Source organism: Gymnoscopelus microlampas, assembly GCF_963454915.1.
Source record: "Gymnoscopelus microlampas genome assembly, chromosome: 6".
NCBI classification, from domain to species: domain Eukaryota; kingdom Metazoa; phylum Chordata; class Actinopteri; order Myctophiformes; family Myctophidae; genus Gymnoscopelus; species Gymnoscopelus microlampas.
This window is the reverse complement of record NC_139943.1, coordinates 42,931,707-42,949,616: the sequence shown is the minus strand read 5'-3', so window position 1 is coordinate 42,949,616 and position 17,910 is coordinate 42,931,707. Positions and strand designations below refer to the sequence as shown.

Here is a 17,910-nt window from a genome sequence, read left to right as displayed (position 1 = left end):
TGAAAAACAGGCAGTGAAAAAAATCCAAACAGAATAGTGGCCGTCGGACCATCATTCACGCGGGCAGGCAGCTAATCACCACCGTATCCATTCAGCAGAGCGACCCTCGCCTATATAGTGATGCAAATGTATGCCTTTGTCTTCATGGGGTACCAGGAGTGCCAGGGGTGGGGGTCTGGGCCATCACCTGTACTCACCTGGCATAAAAGGGGCTCTGAGAGCAGCTTGGGGGGGAATCTCGCCTGCCCTAAATGTAATTCCTGGGAACGCCACTGTTCCATGAGCTGCTGCAGTGCTGCTGTTCATAGGACGGAACAAACCAGGCTGTACGGACCAGACATTGTCAAACCTGGATTTGACGTAAATCCAGGCTTATTTAATTCTCCTTTCGTGTAATAGGCCCCAGGTGAAGAAAACACACCGACTGCGGCTTTAACCTTTGCATTATATGAACTATCCAAGACATTAAGATTTTATGGAAGATGCTTCTAAACATATTGCTAGTTTGACCACTTCAAATGCTCTAATCTTAAAATAATACGCAAAAATAGCCGATCTTGTAGATCGGCTATTTTCACTGTGCAACATGTTTTCATAGAAGACATGCTGGCTCCCATTGGAGTCCAAATGACTGAAATCAGTCTTGGCTAGGCCTGTCACAATCATGAGATAATCGCAATTATTTTTGCAAAATCGTAATTCTTTTCACACATTTTCAAATATTAAAAAATATGTCCCAATGTTCAATGCCAAACCCACAATTAAAGTCAACTTGGAGTGGTTGTCAACTTAAATTTGTAACAGCCCTACTCGTGGCGACTGAGAACCTTAATCCATGTGCATTACAGCAGCATGTTCGGGAGACATTGGGGTGATAAAAGATAAGACAAGCCTTTATACACTTTCTGAAGACATTGTATTACACACATTCACAATACCAATACAAATGTGTTACAGTTTTTTATTTGAAGTTTCAATTGTAATTAGTGGTCTGGATAGCGGATGATTTATAATAAACAAAATACCAAGGAAATGAAAATACAGCATACACATACATAAAAAGTAGAGACAAAATGTGAAGGGTAAAGGAAATCACATTACATAAATCATTTTGATTCAATGTAGCTAGCAAACTGGCGAGGCCAGTACCATCTGTGCATTCACATCATAGGTACCGACTGGCCAGACACACAGAGGACTGCAGCCGTTAGGAAGCAGCTCATTACAGTACAGCACTGCAGTCTTTCCACAGGTACTGGGTTATAAGATCTTAAGCCTAATTTTAAACTTCATCGCACGACGGTGTCGCTCACCGTAAATGACTGATTTTCAAGTGATAAACATGACGCACCGCCTATAAATTAGGCTTTACAATCAGGTGGCCGGTGTCTGACACCAGGTCATTGACCATTTAAAAGAAAATATGCCACAATTGTTTGATATTTTCATTGAATCAGAATCTAACTTTAATCAGCATGGCGACATGAATACAACCTTATCTGTAGTGCTTTCAGTGTGATATAGTGTGTCATGTTTAGTGCAAAAAGTGACATAGTCAAAGTGTGAGTAACCTTGAACCTGCTCAAGACGAGGCTTTCACAACGGCTGCCTGCAGCTGACATTGGCGACAGGGAAACTGATAAGCCACAGTGAGCCACTTCACACCTGTACGGTGGAAGATTTGAAAGGTCAGTTTGGTCCTCAGTGGTATGGAGCAGAGTTTCCTGAGCTCCCGAGATAATGGACATCGTTCCTACAGTAGCTGTGCTAGCCAACCTTCCCTGACTGATGAACCACTAAACGGGAATGGAGGCCAGTGACTCGCAGAGCCAAGAGACCAGACGCAACCTCAGGACAGAGGAGAAAGTAATGCGAGGGCCAGCAGCCTGCGTTCTATGGAGAAACAGAAAGGCCACAATGGAGCAAACTGAGATTAGATGGGTATGTTTCTCTGCCTTGGACCCTGAGAACTCAACAGTGTTCTTTGTTTGTTTGAATTTTTTTCACTGTGCATCCCTGACACAGACCCAACAGCCAAAAACTATTTGGTTGGTCTCCCACAGCACCAGAGGGAACAGAACAAAGACAACACCATGAGGGCTGTTTAACTCCCAAGAGATCATGTGATGGACTTTGACAGAGAGAGATATACTGAAACAGCTTAAAAGTAGAAAGCACATTTGTGAAATGAAGGCATCCCAACATGACATTCTACTAGAAAGGCACTGTAACCACCACAATCATTAAAATGCAGTGATAGTTGCAGCTGAGGTCCCGCAATAGTGCCAGTGCATCATTAAAAACAAAACTGTTTAGATGCATAGTGTATCACTGGATATGTAATTAAAATGTTGCATTACAATAAGCAATACGTAGGATCCCATTCATGCAGCTTTGTCCAGCTATGGTCCATCACCCCCAATTAACCAGTGTCCGCTTTCTTAAGGGAAACGGCTTGCTTCTTGTTATTTTTAAGCCATACAATTACATAGTACGTCATTTTGGCAGATGCTCTAACCTGGAGTGTCTTACAAATAAGTGCAATAGTAAAATAAGGTTAATTTCCAAGACCACCTTCATTACAAGCAACTAATATTAAGGAGTTCAAAGGTAAAAGCCTCAGCACTCTGACGCTAGATAATAACTAATAATTGATGGCATGTTCCCAAACAAGTATCATGTGAACCAACACCAAAGGTCACAGTAGTAAGATGGCCTGGTCTGGAACTTAAGACTATCACTGTAAACAATTACTTGACACATATTGGGAGCCACTGAATACTGCACAGCACATGTTTTTACCAACATGTGTCAATGTTTTATGAATACCCCTTTAAAACATGTTAATTAAACAAGCCTGGCTATAAGCTAATATGGACTCCAAGACACAGAAAATAACCTACAGAGGAACTCAAATAAAACAAAATAACTGAAAAGGTGAAAGCTGGTATTTCCCTTCACTCATTTCAGATTCCAGAGCAGAGCAAGCTAGCACGCAGCAGCACCTTAGCCCATGATGACAAACATCACAATGTAGCTACCAGCATTGTGATTAATAGCTATTCTACGTGGACACTTTATAGATTGCAGAATGGAAGTTATTTTTGCTCTGATGACTAAAAAGTCGCCTTCCATATTACCACAGGACATACACTGCCAGGCTCTGACATGTCACAGCTCCCTGCCTCCAAAGACACAGCCAGGATGAGAATGCATGTCAAATGCATAGGTACAGATTTACACACAAAAAAAAAGTTGATTATTACAGGCAACATATTGATGCGTTTTGTGCAGATTTGATTATTAAAATGTTGCTATATAAAAGCTTTATAGAGGCAGAGGAAAAGAAGCGCACACCTAACTGGTAGTTCGCTTTTCTTTCTCCTGGTATCAGCCAACCAGCTGTATCTGAGAAGCACAGTCTTTTTTTTTCTTCCAGAGAGGCAGACCCTCAGTGGGGAAAAGGGGCCGAGCACTGCTAGATGCTCTGACAACACTGCATCTTTGGTTTGTTCTCCGTGGGCTGCACCTGGATGTTTACCACATTGTTGCTAGGTGACATGTCATTGTCCCGTCTGTCGGACATTTGCTTCTGAGAGACGATGCGGTAAATCTCTGTGTGGAGAGAGGAGGGGAGAGAGAAGAAAATGCATTAATCTCACTCACACACACACACACACACACACACACACACACACACACACACACACACACACACACACACACACACACACACACACACACACACACACACACACACACACACACACACACACACCATAAATCTACCTTTCTTGAGGAGTGCTTTGTATTTGTCTAATAATGCCTCTCAGCCCAATAGGAAGCTTAACTCATTGACTGCCATTGACGAGTACACTCGTCAGTTAGCCCGAGGCTCACACTGCCATTGAGAGTATGACAAGTTGTGTGTTCAGTGGTCTTCCACTAGATGGCGCTGTTTGCTAACCTGGGAGTTACCATTTGACTCCCAGAGAAACAAAGCAGCAGCAAATCACGTGATCGCAAAAAAAAGACAGCCCGTTCACTTCCTTGTTATTCTATGTGGAAAATTGGCTTTTTCTCTGTTTCTGTTGCTTTTTGGCAAAAACAACCTAAACTCAAAACTGCGAACGGATGATGGCGGCGGCTTGCCCCCCCCCCCCCTTCTACAAGAGTCGACTCGAATACGTCTTTTAAAGCGATCGATCATACTGGAGATAAATATTCTATGGTTTTTCAAAGGTTAGTAAAACGCTCAAAATTGCTGGCAAGGGCAGCTATAGACAATGTTTTAACTCTGGCAGTTAAAGAGTTAAGTAATATTACCACTGCATAAAGGCTGATAGTGTTGCAGATTAAACATTCATAGCTCGATTACTCTCTGCTGTGCGGATACCAAAGGGGCCAAGTCTGCTCTGTAGCAGAGCCCAGCTGCAGATCTTTATTGTAGTCACGTCCTGGTAAAAGGAACTGTGAGGCTACAAAGCACAACCGAGGCCAGATCTTTGATTAGCCATTCCTGATGCATAACTGGCATTCAGCCAAGTCGGGCCTTCGATACAGACACTCCCTTCTGCATCTATGAGGATAGACGCTGCTGCTAGCGCATTGGCATGCAAATCTGATTTGACGTAGCATAAATCCTAAATGATAATGCAATTAGAGGTTTTAACAAAGTTTGAGTTCAGAGAGGTTAATCTAAGCCAACTAAATTTCTATGGAGAAATGTATCATCTAAATCAAACTAGCTCAGAGAGAAGAGGACATGAGGATGAGCGCTCACCAGTGAGAATGGTCTGGAAGGCTGTCTCCACATTAGTGGAATCCAACGCTGATGTCTCCAGAAATGACAGACCATTTTTCTCTGTGAGAGAACGAAACACAAAACATGAAAATATTCCCCTTGTATGTTAGGCCATAAACTGTCCCTGACATAAAGCCATAGTACAATCATGTCTTTTCAATTGCATAGCCAAGATTCTATCACCTCTTTAAACCCCTGATAGATTAAATGTCCCCTCCACAGTAGGAATGTACTTGCAGGAAAGTATGTCAAAAATATATAATAATACTGCATGTATATCGTATCTGTCGGGTGGAAACCTTATATGTCCAGAACTGTTATTTTTCAGGTTTTAAATTAGAAAATAACAGCTACTTTTTATGCTTTTGTGTGACGCTGTAGTATGATCAAGTAGGGCATTCATTTACGAAAAAACACAAAAAGTTAGAATATGGAGATGCTGTAAGAGGTTTCTGCCCGACAGCAACAATATATAGGACAGGACATCTATTCCCCAATGTCAGTGTGTATTTCATAGTCACCATTTCATAATCATTGTACTGTGACATTGCTTGGAACAGGCACATTTCAATAGCCAAACAAAAAGAAACACAATTGTCATACATTTAAAGCTGCATTGTGTTATATTTTTACGCCGTGGCTCTGCGGTAATCTCGCAAACCGCTGGACCGATCAGCACCAAATTATTGTGCTCACTGCCGATAGGCAGTACCTCCACCAATTTTATATTCAGTTATACTTTTTGTTATAATTAACTTTAACCCATTAAATCTGGGAACGCATCTGTCATTTTAGATTTCTTTGGCAATTCAAAAATAGCAGATATACAAGCTCATAGCACGACACCAATGCTGCGCTATGAGCTTGTAGATCTGCTATTTTTGAAAAATTGTGAAAATGTGTGCAAATCTTTGAATATTTTTTTTTAAAGGGAAAACGTTTGAGAACCACTGATATAGCAACATACGTTTTTTCAAAAAACGGTTAGGATTTAGAAGAAATTTGTATAATATATATATATATATTCAAAAATGTGCACAAACTTTACCGTTTTTTAAAAATAGCCGATCTAAAAGCTCAGGGTGCCGCGCTATGAGCTTGTATATCTGCTATTTTTTAAACCGTACCCAACGTTGGAGTCATGTCATAGCTATAGTATATCATAGACGACTGACGTCATACAGTATATGACTGACGTCACAAGTTGGCCACATGAAGTATAAGATCCACATGGGAAAACACACTGACTGGAGCCACACCGTTCCCATGTTGATTTTTGATAGTCACATGGGCTGAAAATAATGCTTTTTCAGTAAGATGCAATGCAAGGGTGCAGACTAGTCGACACGCCAACTCAGTACTCCTGGATCGCAGCCTTTAGAATGACCTCAAATCATGGCTCCATCTTAGCACTAACTGGTCATAGTTAGATCCCTACCCCAGATAGCTCACTCTGCATTGGATTCTTCTCTTAGAGTACTTGTCCTACAGTATATGTATTGCCCCCCAACTTTATAAATAAGGGTTTTTCTTTGTTTCATGGTTGTTTGTGCAGTTTGTTGCGTGTTGTTCCATGTCTCAAGGTGGACGACAATGGAAACAAGCTACAGTACGTCTTTTTTGTGTAAAATCCACTTGGCGTTCTACCCTAATTAATTATATTGTTGTGATTTAAAAAATAAAATCAAACTGCCAATAAAGTATTCTATCTATCTATCTCCCTACACTGACTCCTATCCAATGGGAGCCAGGGGGAATGTAAATGTATATAGATAATTTCAACCTGGTAATGAGCTTAATTATAACTTGGTAGGTGTAGAACTGCCTCACCTGCAAATGCCCGCGCCTCATCAGTGGGAACAGCCCTGAGATGTCGCAGGTCACTTTTATTGCCCACCAGCATGATGACAATGTTAGTGTCAGCATGGTCTCTCAGTTCCTTAAGCCAGCGCTCCACGTTTTCATATGTCAGGTGCTTGGCGATGTCGTACACAAGCAGCGCCCCCACCGCCCCACGGTAATATCTGAGGAGGCCAACAGCAATAAGGACAAAAACAAACCTTTTCCACAGAACAGCCTGTCCAAACATGTTTAAAATATACCAACCAAAAAAATAAATGCTTTGAAAGAAAGATATGCTTTGGACACTCAAATTATATTTTAGTGGGCATATGTACCAAGATATATTTGTGAAGTTGTTTATCCAGGATCTGAAATATATTTTCAAAAGCATTTTTGAAACATGTGTGCAACATATTTTTTCTGTATGGGTGTTTGAAGCCCACTTACGCAGAGGTGATGGCTCTGTAGCGTTCCTGTCCAGCGGTATCCCATATCTGAGCTTTCACAGTCTTGCCGTCAACCTGGATGCTGCGAGTGGCAAACTCCACTCCAATGGTACTCTTGCTCTCCAAGTTGAACTCATTACGGGTGAAGCGAGACAACAGGTTGCTCTTACCCACACCAGAGTCTCCTATCAGAACCACTGCAATTATAGTCAGAGGGTAAATGTCACATGATTACCTTAGACAGTGTTGTTTATAGGAAATAAATGGGTACTATGTATGGAACCTGTTCCAACCCAACTAATTGAAATAGGTGAGTTAACAATGCATCCCCAAAAATGTGAAATTCAATAGGTTTTAGAGGCCTATAGGGCATAGCAGTGGCGGCCATTTTGTGGTGCCACTGACTGATATAAAGCCCATTCACTTTTTTCCAAAGAGATTTCTGACAAATATTTATATAAATTATTTTAAGCCATCCAGGCTCCTGGTGAACCATGATGACCATAAAACATTTGATTCTGTGTCAAAAGATATTTGAAAACCGCAAGAAATTAATTATTATATAGTATAATATACATAATAGTATATAATATAATTAAATATTCAAATATGTTTTGACACAGAATCAAATGTTTTTTGGTCATGATTCACCAGGAGCCTGGATAGCTTGGTTCCAGGCTTAAAATAATTCATATAAATATTTTCTCTATGGGACAAATGAATGGTCTTTCTATCTGTGGAACCACAAAATGGCCACCACTGCTATGCCCTGTTAGCCATATTGCCAAGAAATTGGGCAGCTTCCTTACTTCCTTCACAGGTGATACTAATGAAGGCTCTGTTCCATTTAGTGTAGCAGAGTCTTTCCAATGAGTCAACACTATGGTACAGCACCCTGACTTTGTTTTACCTGAATGGAACAGAGAGTATGATTGGTAACACTTTTGAAGGAAGTAAGCAGCGATTATGCCTCTTCATCAATAGCATTTCTATCTATAAAACTGGATATTCTAGCTAGAAATTTTACTTCTTGATTGACTTTTACTGCCATACTCTCTCCAGATAGTTTGTCTAATAGACTAATATGCAGCCTAAGTAGGTAACTTCTTTGGCTTTAACTTTAAAGTCACCTACTACAATTCTGAACCCAAGAGACTCAAAGAATATCAACTGTTTTGCAAAGATGTAGAGACAACTTATTGTCTGACAACCAGATGCTGATTTTGAATATTTTAGTTCTGCTATGCCTAAAGTATTATAATTTTTTAACTCTCAATTTATAATGCTGCGTCCTCTTAAAGAAAAAAGGACCAAACAAACATTAAGAGCTCTTGATCCCTGTCCCAACTTGGAACTTCCAAGTAGCCATGTTATCTTTAGAATTAAAGTAGATTAAGGTGCAGAAATGCAGACACACAGATTCTTTGCAACTGGTGGTTGCTTACAAGCCTGAACTGTATGAGAATAGTATATTTCATTCAGGAAACATAGTACAGTATAGAAACCTGCCTACCAACTATGACATCATCGATGGAGATTCCAAGCTAATATAAAATAGCACGCTGAAATGGAAGCCACTGTTGCATTAATAAAATAAAATCTTGTTTGAAACGACCAAACCTGACCAATGACATCACCAGCACCAGGCAGGTTTCTTAACTGTTTACTCACACAGTACTCCCCTGCTTGACACAGAGCAAGTAGATAGAAATGGTACCACCTTATAGTGAGGACCAATTATTTGAAGACAGGTTGAAAATGGATGACGTGGTCTTTTAACCCAACAGTCGATTAATTCTTCGTCCTTCTCTCTTTACCACCATATTACCACCCCCACAACAGTGCATTATGTCAGTGGTTCTCAACCTCAGGGGGGTCCCCAGATGACAGTGAAGTGACAATTGAAGGACTTAAAGGACGACTTCACCGCTTTTCAACCTATCTTCATATAATTGGTCCTCACTAAAACTCATGATAAAATGGTACAATTTTGTTCTACTCGGTCTGTGTCTCAGAGGATGGCTGTGGACAGTTCAGAGTCCCGTCTACCAGTGACATCATCAATGGGGAATCCAAGCTAATAGAAAATGCAGGCTTTCTATTCCTGGAAAGTTGCAATGCAATAAAAGAAGCCATTGCTCTGGTGTTAATAAAAATCTAAATAAAAAATGTGAAATCTTGTTTGAAAAAAAAATCATGCCTAACGATGATGTCACTGGTACACGGGACTCTGAACTGTCCACAGCCCTCCTCTGAGACACAGAGTAGAAAAAAATGGTACCATTTTATCATGAGTATTAGTGAGGACCAATTATATGAAGATAGGTTGAAAAGCGGTGAAGTCGTCCTTTAAGAGCTTTTTAATACCCCCCAAAAAAAGACCATTAGCCTACTGCATCAAATGGAATCAACAAACTATACAATAAAAATTGGTGAAACATTGGCCAAATTGTCAAATATTGATATAAGAATGAGGCAAACATTGTGAAAAATGTTTTCACAATATGTATCTGTGGAGTCAAACGGAGTCAAACAAAATGTAATGCCTCAAATCCTACATTCCAAGTGCTTGTCAGGGTGGGGGTCTCCAGGTCAAATGCGATTATTTTGAGGGGTCCCCAGTTCAAATGTTATTTTGAGGGGTCCCCAGTTCAAATATGATTATTTAGCGGGGTCGCGGCCTAACAAAAGGTTGAGAACCACTGCTTCATGTCATGATTTCAGACCGGAAGTCTTACTCACTGTCTGATGGATAGTTTTATTATACCCGGTCTGTCAAGTGACACATGAAGCTAACAATGTCAATGATTGTATAATGTTAACCATTGTGTATATGGTGGAACATTTCTTTGTATTCTTCAAACACAATAATTTATACTAATTTAACGGCCAGTTAGTTAAAGCTAGGTTTAATGAAGCAACAAAGTACGTTAGTTAGCCTAACCTCGATCCCTTCAGTGGTCTTTTGACTAGCTTTGCGCAGCGTCTTTAGTGAGCCGGGTGTAACTAAGCCGGGCGGGGTTTCACAATCCTCCACAGCATGAAACAACATTCTACTCGTCTCCATTTAGAAAGGCATAAATCGAGCATCCCCAAAAAAATGCCAGGTTCATCATAGCCTATAGCTAACGCTAGCCACTTTGGTCGGACACACTATTGTTAGCGATTTTTGTCGTTGTCAGCTTGTAATAATCAGGGCAAAGTTACCTTTGAACAGGTAATCGTACTCGTCATCTCTAGTCCCCATCTTCTACGGTGTTTTTCGACTCTGTCCGTGTTGTTGTCGTGCTAAAAATGCTAAGCCGATAGGACCGTATCTCTTTCCCTGCTACTCCTCGGTCCAAACACCACTGAGAGAGGCTAGCCTAGCAAGCTAGCAGGCACACACCCAGCGATGCGATGGGCGGCCCGTTTGCAACGTTAGTGTCGTGTTACAGCTAATTTCGTGACCCGTCGGAATATGTGACCCCAGAGGTCACTGTTTTGCAATTTCAGCCAATTTCAAGGTTGAAGTTCAAGGTGTTTATTGTCACATGTACTACATACAATAAACCAGCTGCCAGCAGCAGTGTACACAAAGCGTCCTCAGCAGTGTGTATACGATACAAATAAGGGGAGTAACAAATGGGAACAGAGGACAACAATGATTTCAACCAATGCTTTACACCTGTAAAGACATGATATTGACATGACAATAAAGTTGATTCTTATTCTTAAAAATTGGTCGGAGTCGAACAACATATATGCACAAACCTGCTCTACTGTGTGTGTGTGTGTGTGTGTGTGTGTGTGGGGGGGGGGGGGGGGGGGGGGGGGGGGGGCAGACACAGACCCACAGACAAGATGGACAACTTTAACTTGAGAGAGAGAGATAGAGAGAGAGATTAGTCATGACATTGTACAACAGCAACCAGTTTTATACTGTTATGATTAGGCATGAAATTGCTCAACAGCAACCTCTACAGTCACAGTATTTGATAGGTTACCAATTTCCTTTCAACACTTAAATCCAATAAAACGTCAAGAAGGCAAACCCATTTGAAAATATATTTGGTTTGGCTCTTGGACTGTTATATTATTTGTCTGTTTGCTTTTAATATAGAGCTCCAATGTAAATAAAAACATTACAACTCACACATATATTATTGCTCTTGCTGACATCTACTCTTATTCTGCCTCGATGACGTCGAAGGTTCTATGGTGTAATGGTTAGCACTCTGGACTCTGAATCCAGCGATCCGAGTTCAAATCTCGGTAGGACCTGAATTTTCACGAGTGAAGTACAGTATATCAGTAAATTGCTTTCAATTAAGTATTAAATGGATGGATTGTGATGTGATTCTTCCAGTTGCTACCGTGCAACACCATGAGGGAACAGAATTGGAAAAGAGAGTAGCCCAAAAAAAGGACCATAGATCTACTGGCAGCTGGCTCTATAAGAGCTTTAATTTGTAATACCATGGCTATTTGGTTGGTTGGCAAGTAATCCCATCTGTAGGGTTTTTTTCTCCCGAGATCCAACACAACTGTGTTTTCAATATTAACCACACCAGGGCAGCAGAGAGACAGAAAAGAACTGATCTGTATTCTGTATTGGCATGTTTTGACCTATGGTTTTGATGACACAACTACTGCTGCGACACTTTCGTTCTGTATTTTGCTAAAAACGTTAAAGCTCTATTGAGTATTCACAATGATTTTTGTCCTATATCTTGAGTGCGTAAGTATGCGGTGGTAAAAAGAAATAATAATAGGCATAGGCCTAAAGGTCTACAAAAAAAAGTGGAATTGGAAGTGATGAAAAAAAGAATTACAAAAATTACACTACAAGCTGATAAATGGGTTCTCTCTCCTGATTGGATGAAATTGGTATCCTGACCTGAAAATATTACGGGGACACCCCCCCCCCCCCAACACTCTATAGCAGTGATTAAATGGGAATAAAGAGCAATTTAATATGTATATTAACAAACACTTTGTACCATGCAGGGATTGATTGATTTATTTGTTTGTTTGTTTGTTCATAGCCTATATGGTTGTCCTGCGTTAGAAAATAAAATAAATATATATATATATATATATATATATATATATATATTATATATATATATATATATATATATATATATATATATATATATATATATATATATATATATATATATATATATATATATATATATATGTGTGTGTGAGAGAGAGAGAGAAAATTAAATATGGTGGTAATTAATTAAAATATAAAGAAAAATATAATACAAACATTTTTTATTTTATTTTCAAATGTAAAAATAAATAAATACATACAACACAACTCGTATAGCCTATCACATAATTTAAGATGTTCAATTGTAATATTGGCTACTGTCAGACAGGGGTGGCACTGGCAGTGAGAATGTCCCCATGACGTGGGTGGGGGTTGTAAGCAGTCACGTGAACAGCGCAGGTCCCAGTGATAAAGCGCTTCTCGGGCCAAGTGTAGCTCTGTTATTCTGTTATTCTGATGCCTCTGATCGTCTCTTCTACTGAGATTCTCTTTTCTCCAAGCAGCATAAAAATAGAGAGAAAGCAAATACGAGGAGAATAACTTTTCTTTCCACCTGAAATCCTCCCGTTGTAGCCTATTTCTCTCCACAATTTCTACACATCATATCTGACAATTCGTCGTGAGCTCTGGGATGTGAGTAGCGAGCGACTTATTTGATTTAGAATACAAATTGAAATTAGATTTTTTTTTTTTTTTTTACAACATCACGTTATTGCTGGTCATTTTCTTGTCTTTTATATTTTAGGTTTGATTATGGTGTTTTCATCCGTCATTTCATGATCTGATATGCCTTTGTTGACCAACCAACCATTTTAATCATTATTTTCCTATGGTGGATAACAAAAGACAGATAATTGGTTAAATTACATAGTGTCATCCAGCTCTTGCTAGATGTGTTTTATATGGTAATTTAAAATGCTTCGTTGTAGCCTGTACACCATATAGTGCACGAACCACTATGTTTACAGTGATGATCATAATGTCTTCCTATGGAAGGTTATTTCTAGCATCCCCTTTAGATGCCCAAGAAGATGGCTTCTGTCAGATGTAAGCGTAGGCAGTGGGCACCGCAACGCGATATAATACTACGATGATGATGGATAATGTAACTGACTGATACAGGCCTATTATATAAGGGGCAAACTGAACAAATTTAAAATGTAAGAAAAACGGGCTTTGGCGCTACGTTATAAATGCAATTATATTTCTATATTCTCAGCGCTTGGTTGGATTATTGTGTCTATGTGATCGGTTTGTGGGGTGTAGGCTACCCCAGTGGTGGAAAGTAACTAAGTACATTTACTCAAGAACTGTACTTAGTAGGCCTACAATTTTGAGGAACTTAAACTTTACTGGAGTATTTCCAATGTTCTATAATTTTACTTCTACTCGATCCACTACATCTCAGCGGCAAATATTGTACTCTTTAAATACTATTATTATTATTACAAAACATGCATTAACCACTTCAGTTCAGCCCTATGCATATACTTGGGCTGTTTCATAGCCGATCTACAAGCTCACATTTGGAGCTTAGATCTGCTATTTTCAAAGCATTTTTACACAATTGGAAACGTGTGAAAGGGGACATAATCATTCTGCAAAAAAAAAAACTTTCAGACAGTACTTGAGTATATTTCAATGTGAATACTTTTGTACTTTTACTCAAGTACATTTTAAATACCGGACTTTTAGTTTTACTTATAACAGAGTATTTCTACATTGCAGTATTGATACTTTTAGTTAAGTAAAACATGTGAGTACTTTTCCACCACTGAGGCTACCCCATCAACTACAGAACGTAAGGAACACGTTTACATGGCTGAAATATGAGGGGCAGTGGTGGTGCCCACCATGGATAAGAGGGAACAGATGTCCAGTGAAATGTTAATTGGTGTTTAGTTGTCCATATATCTTCCCTCCTCTTCCCCATGCTGTTACCACACACAGCTCTCTGGTTGTATATTACCTGGGCACTGGCTGCTATAATAACCTCACTGTTTCAGCCTCTTAAAACTGTTGAAATTCTTAGGGTTGGGGTTAGTAAGGACCACCAGTGAACGATTTCTAAATGTTTTGTTTTCAATATTGTAAATGGTGGAGCTATGACAGGTGCTATTCAAATTAATTTGATTATTATTACTCTCCGCAGGAGAGTATTGTTTTCACTTTCTAAATATGACACACCGATTGGTCAAGCCTCACGTGACACGTGACAATACGGTGAAATACTGTATAAATACAAGGCGTCACTTTGACAGTGTCTTGCCACTGTCAAAGTGAGGTAAGACAGGAACCATCACGAAATGGCTGCATGGCTGATACATAATTGGCAGATAGGACAGATAGGACACTTATATAGACAGGAGGGATATGACACTTACACAGACGGATAGGACACTTACAGTACACAGACAGGACGGATAGGACACTTATACAGACAGGACGGATAGGACACTTATACAGACAGGACGGATAGGACACTTATACAGACAGGACGGATAGAACACTTACACAGACAGGACGGACAGGACACTTGCATAGACAGGACGGATAGGACACTTACATAGACAGGAGGGTCGACACTTACACAGACAGGACGGATAGGACACTTACAGTATACAGACGGGACGGAAAGGACACTTACAGTATACAGACAGGACGGATAGGACACTTATACAGACAGGAGGGATAGGACACTTACACAGACAGGAGGGATAGGACACTTACATAGACAGGACGGATAGGACACTTATACAGACAAGACGGATAGGACACTTATACAGACGGATAGGACACTTATACAGACAGGACGGATCGGACACTTATACAGACAGGATGGATAGGACAGTTAGAACATAAGAATTAGAACATTCCCAACATTCCCAACACAATCACGAAATGGTTGAGAAATGGCGGATACTGTAACAATTGGATAGGACACTTACACAGACAGGACGGATAGGACACTTACACACACGGATAGGACACTTACATAGACAGGACGGATAGGACACTTATACAGACAGGAGGGATAGGACACTTATACAGACAGGACGGATAGGACACTTATACAGATAGAACATTCCCAACATTCCCAACAGCGGAGAGTTGTGCTCCGAGGAGCACTTTTTCTAGTTATTATTGTTATCATCATTATTTATTATTATTATTATTTTAAAGTTCATTTTTCACTTGTCAGGGATGAAACAGCAATTTTATTACATGTACTACTGTATATTGCAGTCAGAGCAGAGCACATAACCACACAGACAGAAGTTACTATAATAATTATTAGCCTATATTAATGCTGAGCAAGGTTGTCACCAATTTAAAGATAAATGAGTGAAAGGTGTTGCATTATGTTCTGGTGTAATGCCATTGTTATTGGTGAGGATTACGGTAGCTATAATTGTAGGTTTCCGATTACCATTGAAGGGGTGAATGGAGGTGTTGGATGTCACTGTAGCTGGAATCAGAGGTTATGTCTATATTTAATCCTACATCTGATTAATTTTCCCTGTCACATCTGCCACCCCATTGGCTGCTGTATGAGTTCAGAAGCATTTATGTTTACGTTCAGGTGAAGGTGTGGGTATCGTTTTGATTAGCATAAGGGGTGTCACATTATTGGAAAGGTGTATTGTATCTACTGAAGGGAGTCATTTTAGACATGCTTTCCTTGATTATTTGGCTGCTGACCAAGGTGTTTTATAAACAAATGTTTATAACAGAAACATGCCTTTAGTATTTGTAGGTGTTGTCTAGACACATGAAAAACAAACAGGCATTCCAATAGATAACATATTATAGAGCTAACATTTTGCTTTTCTGTAGATTAAGTAGGCTACTACAAAACGAAATGACAGTATCCTACAAGGGCTACTTATATATTTGAATGTTATCAGCCACATCTGTAATGGTTTATACTAATTGTTATATCGCTATATCGTCTGGATTAGAGGTAACTTCTATTAACATCTTGAAAACAGGATAATAGGAGGAATGGTTATGGTCAGTAGACACAAACTTTCCCCAACCAGTTATGGGGGGTTTTAAGTTCAGTCTATATTTTTGAAGGCCTGTGTATATAGAATTGGGTTATGTTTTGAAAAGTAACTGACAGTGTCTTTAAACTGATGATGATAATAATAATAATCATGATCATAATTACAACCTTTTTGGTTTAATTTTCCTAGCGCCTACATAGGATTTAAGTGAAGTGTTGAAACATCTGACGTGTTGCAAATTGCAATACAGATTGTTCCGTCCCTCTCTGAAATGACGTGTGATGCTTGAGTAATTTCTACTGCGATCGAGTGCAGTTCAAACTAAGTGCTGTGTGATGTCCAACTCATCAATTACAGATGGTTGCATAATTCTCATCCCAGCATGACTATGTAAAATCAGCAGAGATCATCTTAGTGTTACCAGTTGCTCAATTAAGGGACACATTTCCTTCTCTGAGCAGTGCCTAGTTTTTTGGTCCATTTGCTCGACCACATGGGGGAATGCCATATGGAGCTATTAGCCGAGGCCACACCCCTAGGAGTGAGATACAGGCACCATGTCCTGTTCCTAGCAATGACACATTCAGTGGGGAGGAAGGGATAGCTTTATGCTATAACTCGCCATTGCTATCCCAGTGGTCATATAATAGCAAGCTGATTATCACTGCGCTGGTGACTGTGGTGAGTGTGGAGGAACTGCTGAAGGAGATAACGCAGGCCCTTTAACTGTGGCACAATAAGCTGGCCCTGTGATGAGAGGGGTCCCCACGTGCCATGCATTGTGATAAAGCTGTAACAAGCTGACTCGCTGCCAGTCCCTCTTGTCTCTGTGTTTCAGGACGTTAGAGTACAAAAAATATGCATGGTTTGACAATATTACCTCTCGGGAAGCTCTACGAATGTGTATTTCTACAACATGCTTCAGTCTGCTCATTTGTGGGTTCAATTGTTGTTCTAAATTCCTTCTGAATTTAGTTTCCTTCCTGTACAAAGGCATGTGTTTTATTTTACATAATACATTGTGGCATATAGCAAGGTCAAAGTCTAAAGCACTTCCATATTTCTTGCTGAAATATGGTGTTTTTTACTTACAGGAATGCATAGTAACTGCTTCCAGATGCTCTCATTTATATACTGCTCTTTATGTTTTTCTTGTGTAGGAGTGTATAATGTACTCTAGGTTATGTGTGTTTTATGAGCCGCATGTCATTTCTGGCGTCTTTACTCATGATTTAATGTTATCGCCAGGAAGTAAAAACAGAATATGTTGTCTGTCATTTGATATATCTTACAATTTGATGACATGGCATACCGTAACTGAGGAACATCCCCCCACTCTCTCCCTCCTCCACCCTTTGCCTCCTTCCAGCCCACATTTGTGGGAATGGAACATGATGGAGGACAAAGGGCCTCGTGTAGCCGACTACTTTGTGGTCGCTGGGCTGACGGACTCGTCCAAGCCCCTGGAGGATGTGCTGCACTTCGACGATGCTTGTCCCAGGTCCTCTAAACCTAAGGCCCCCATCACTGATGTGGCCGTGGTTATCCGCTCCCTGGGCGAGGAGGTCCCGCAGGGCTTCACCTGTGTGGATGCCACACCCACAGGCCTCTCCGCAGAGCTCAATGGAGCTAGCCTCAGAGGGCCACAGATCTTCCTGTGCTTTAAGCGAGGCAGAGATAAGCCTCCACTGACAGACCTCGGGTGAGTAGTAATCCCCCTCTCACTGACCCTTCACTTGCCCAGCCGTGGCAGTGATGCTAATC

General features: G+C 40.2%; 2 protein-coding genes across 3 annotated transcripts in view; one reads left to right on the top strand and one right to left on the bottom strand.

Moving 5' to 3' along the window:
* Nucleotides 1-945: 945 nt before the first annotated feature.
* rab11a (RAB11a, member RAS oncogene family) lies at nt 946-10,457 on the bottom strand. The gene is made up of 5 exons (XM_084059001.1): nt 10,300-10,457; nt 7,094-7,289; nt 6,635-6,828; nt 4,784-4,864; nt 946-3,615 (listed from the first exon to the last, which is right to left on the bottom strand). Exons 1-5 carry the CDS (start codon nt 10,337-10,339, stop codon nt 3,479-3,481), a joined length of 648 nt encoding a protein of 215 aa, XP_083915127.1. The 5' UTR covers nt 10,340-10,457; the 3' UTR covers nt 946-3,478.
* Nucleotides 10,458-12,589: 2,132 nt separating this feature from the next.
* dennd4a (DENN/MADD domain containing 4A) overlaps nt 12,590-17,910 on the top strand; it is a 30,457-nt gene continuing 25,136 nt past the window's right edge. For both annotated transcript variants that reach the window (XM_084060362.1, XM_084060361.1), the window contains exons 1-2: nt 12,590-12,769; nt 17,516-17,848. In XM_084060362.1, coding sequence (XP_083916488.1) covers nt 17,538-17,848 — 311 coding nt within the window. In that variant the 5' untranslated portion in view covers nt 12,590-12,769; nt 17,516-17,537. The remainder of the gene's footprint in view (nt 12,770-17,515; nt 17,849-17,910) is intronic.

Coding starts and splice junctions, on each gene's coding strand:
- rab11a (XM_084059001.1), bottom strand. CDS start 10,339: ATGGGGACTAGAGATGACGAGTACGATTACCTGTTCAAAG. Junction 6,829..7,093: donor TACAGAGCCATCACCTCTGC/GTAAGTGGGCTT, acceptor TGGCCTCCTCAG/ATATTACCGTGGGGCGGTGG. Junction 4,865..6,634: donor TGAGGCGCGGGCATTTGCAG/GTGAGGCAGTTC, acceptor GTTCTCTCACAG/AGAAAAATGGTCTGTCATTT.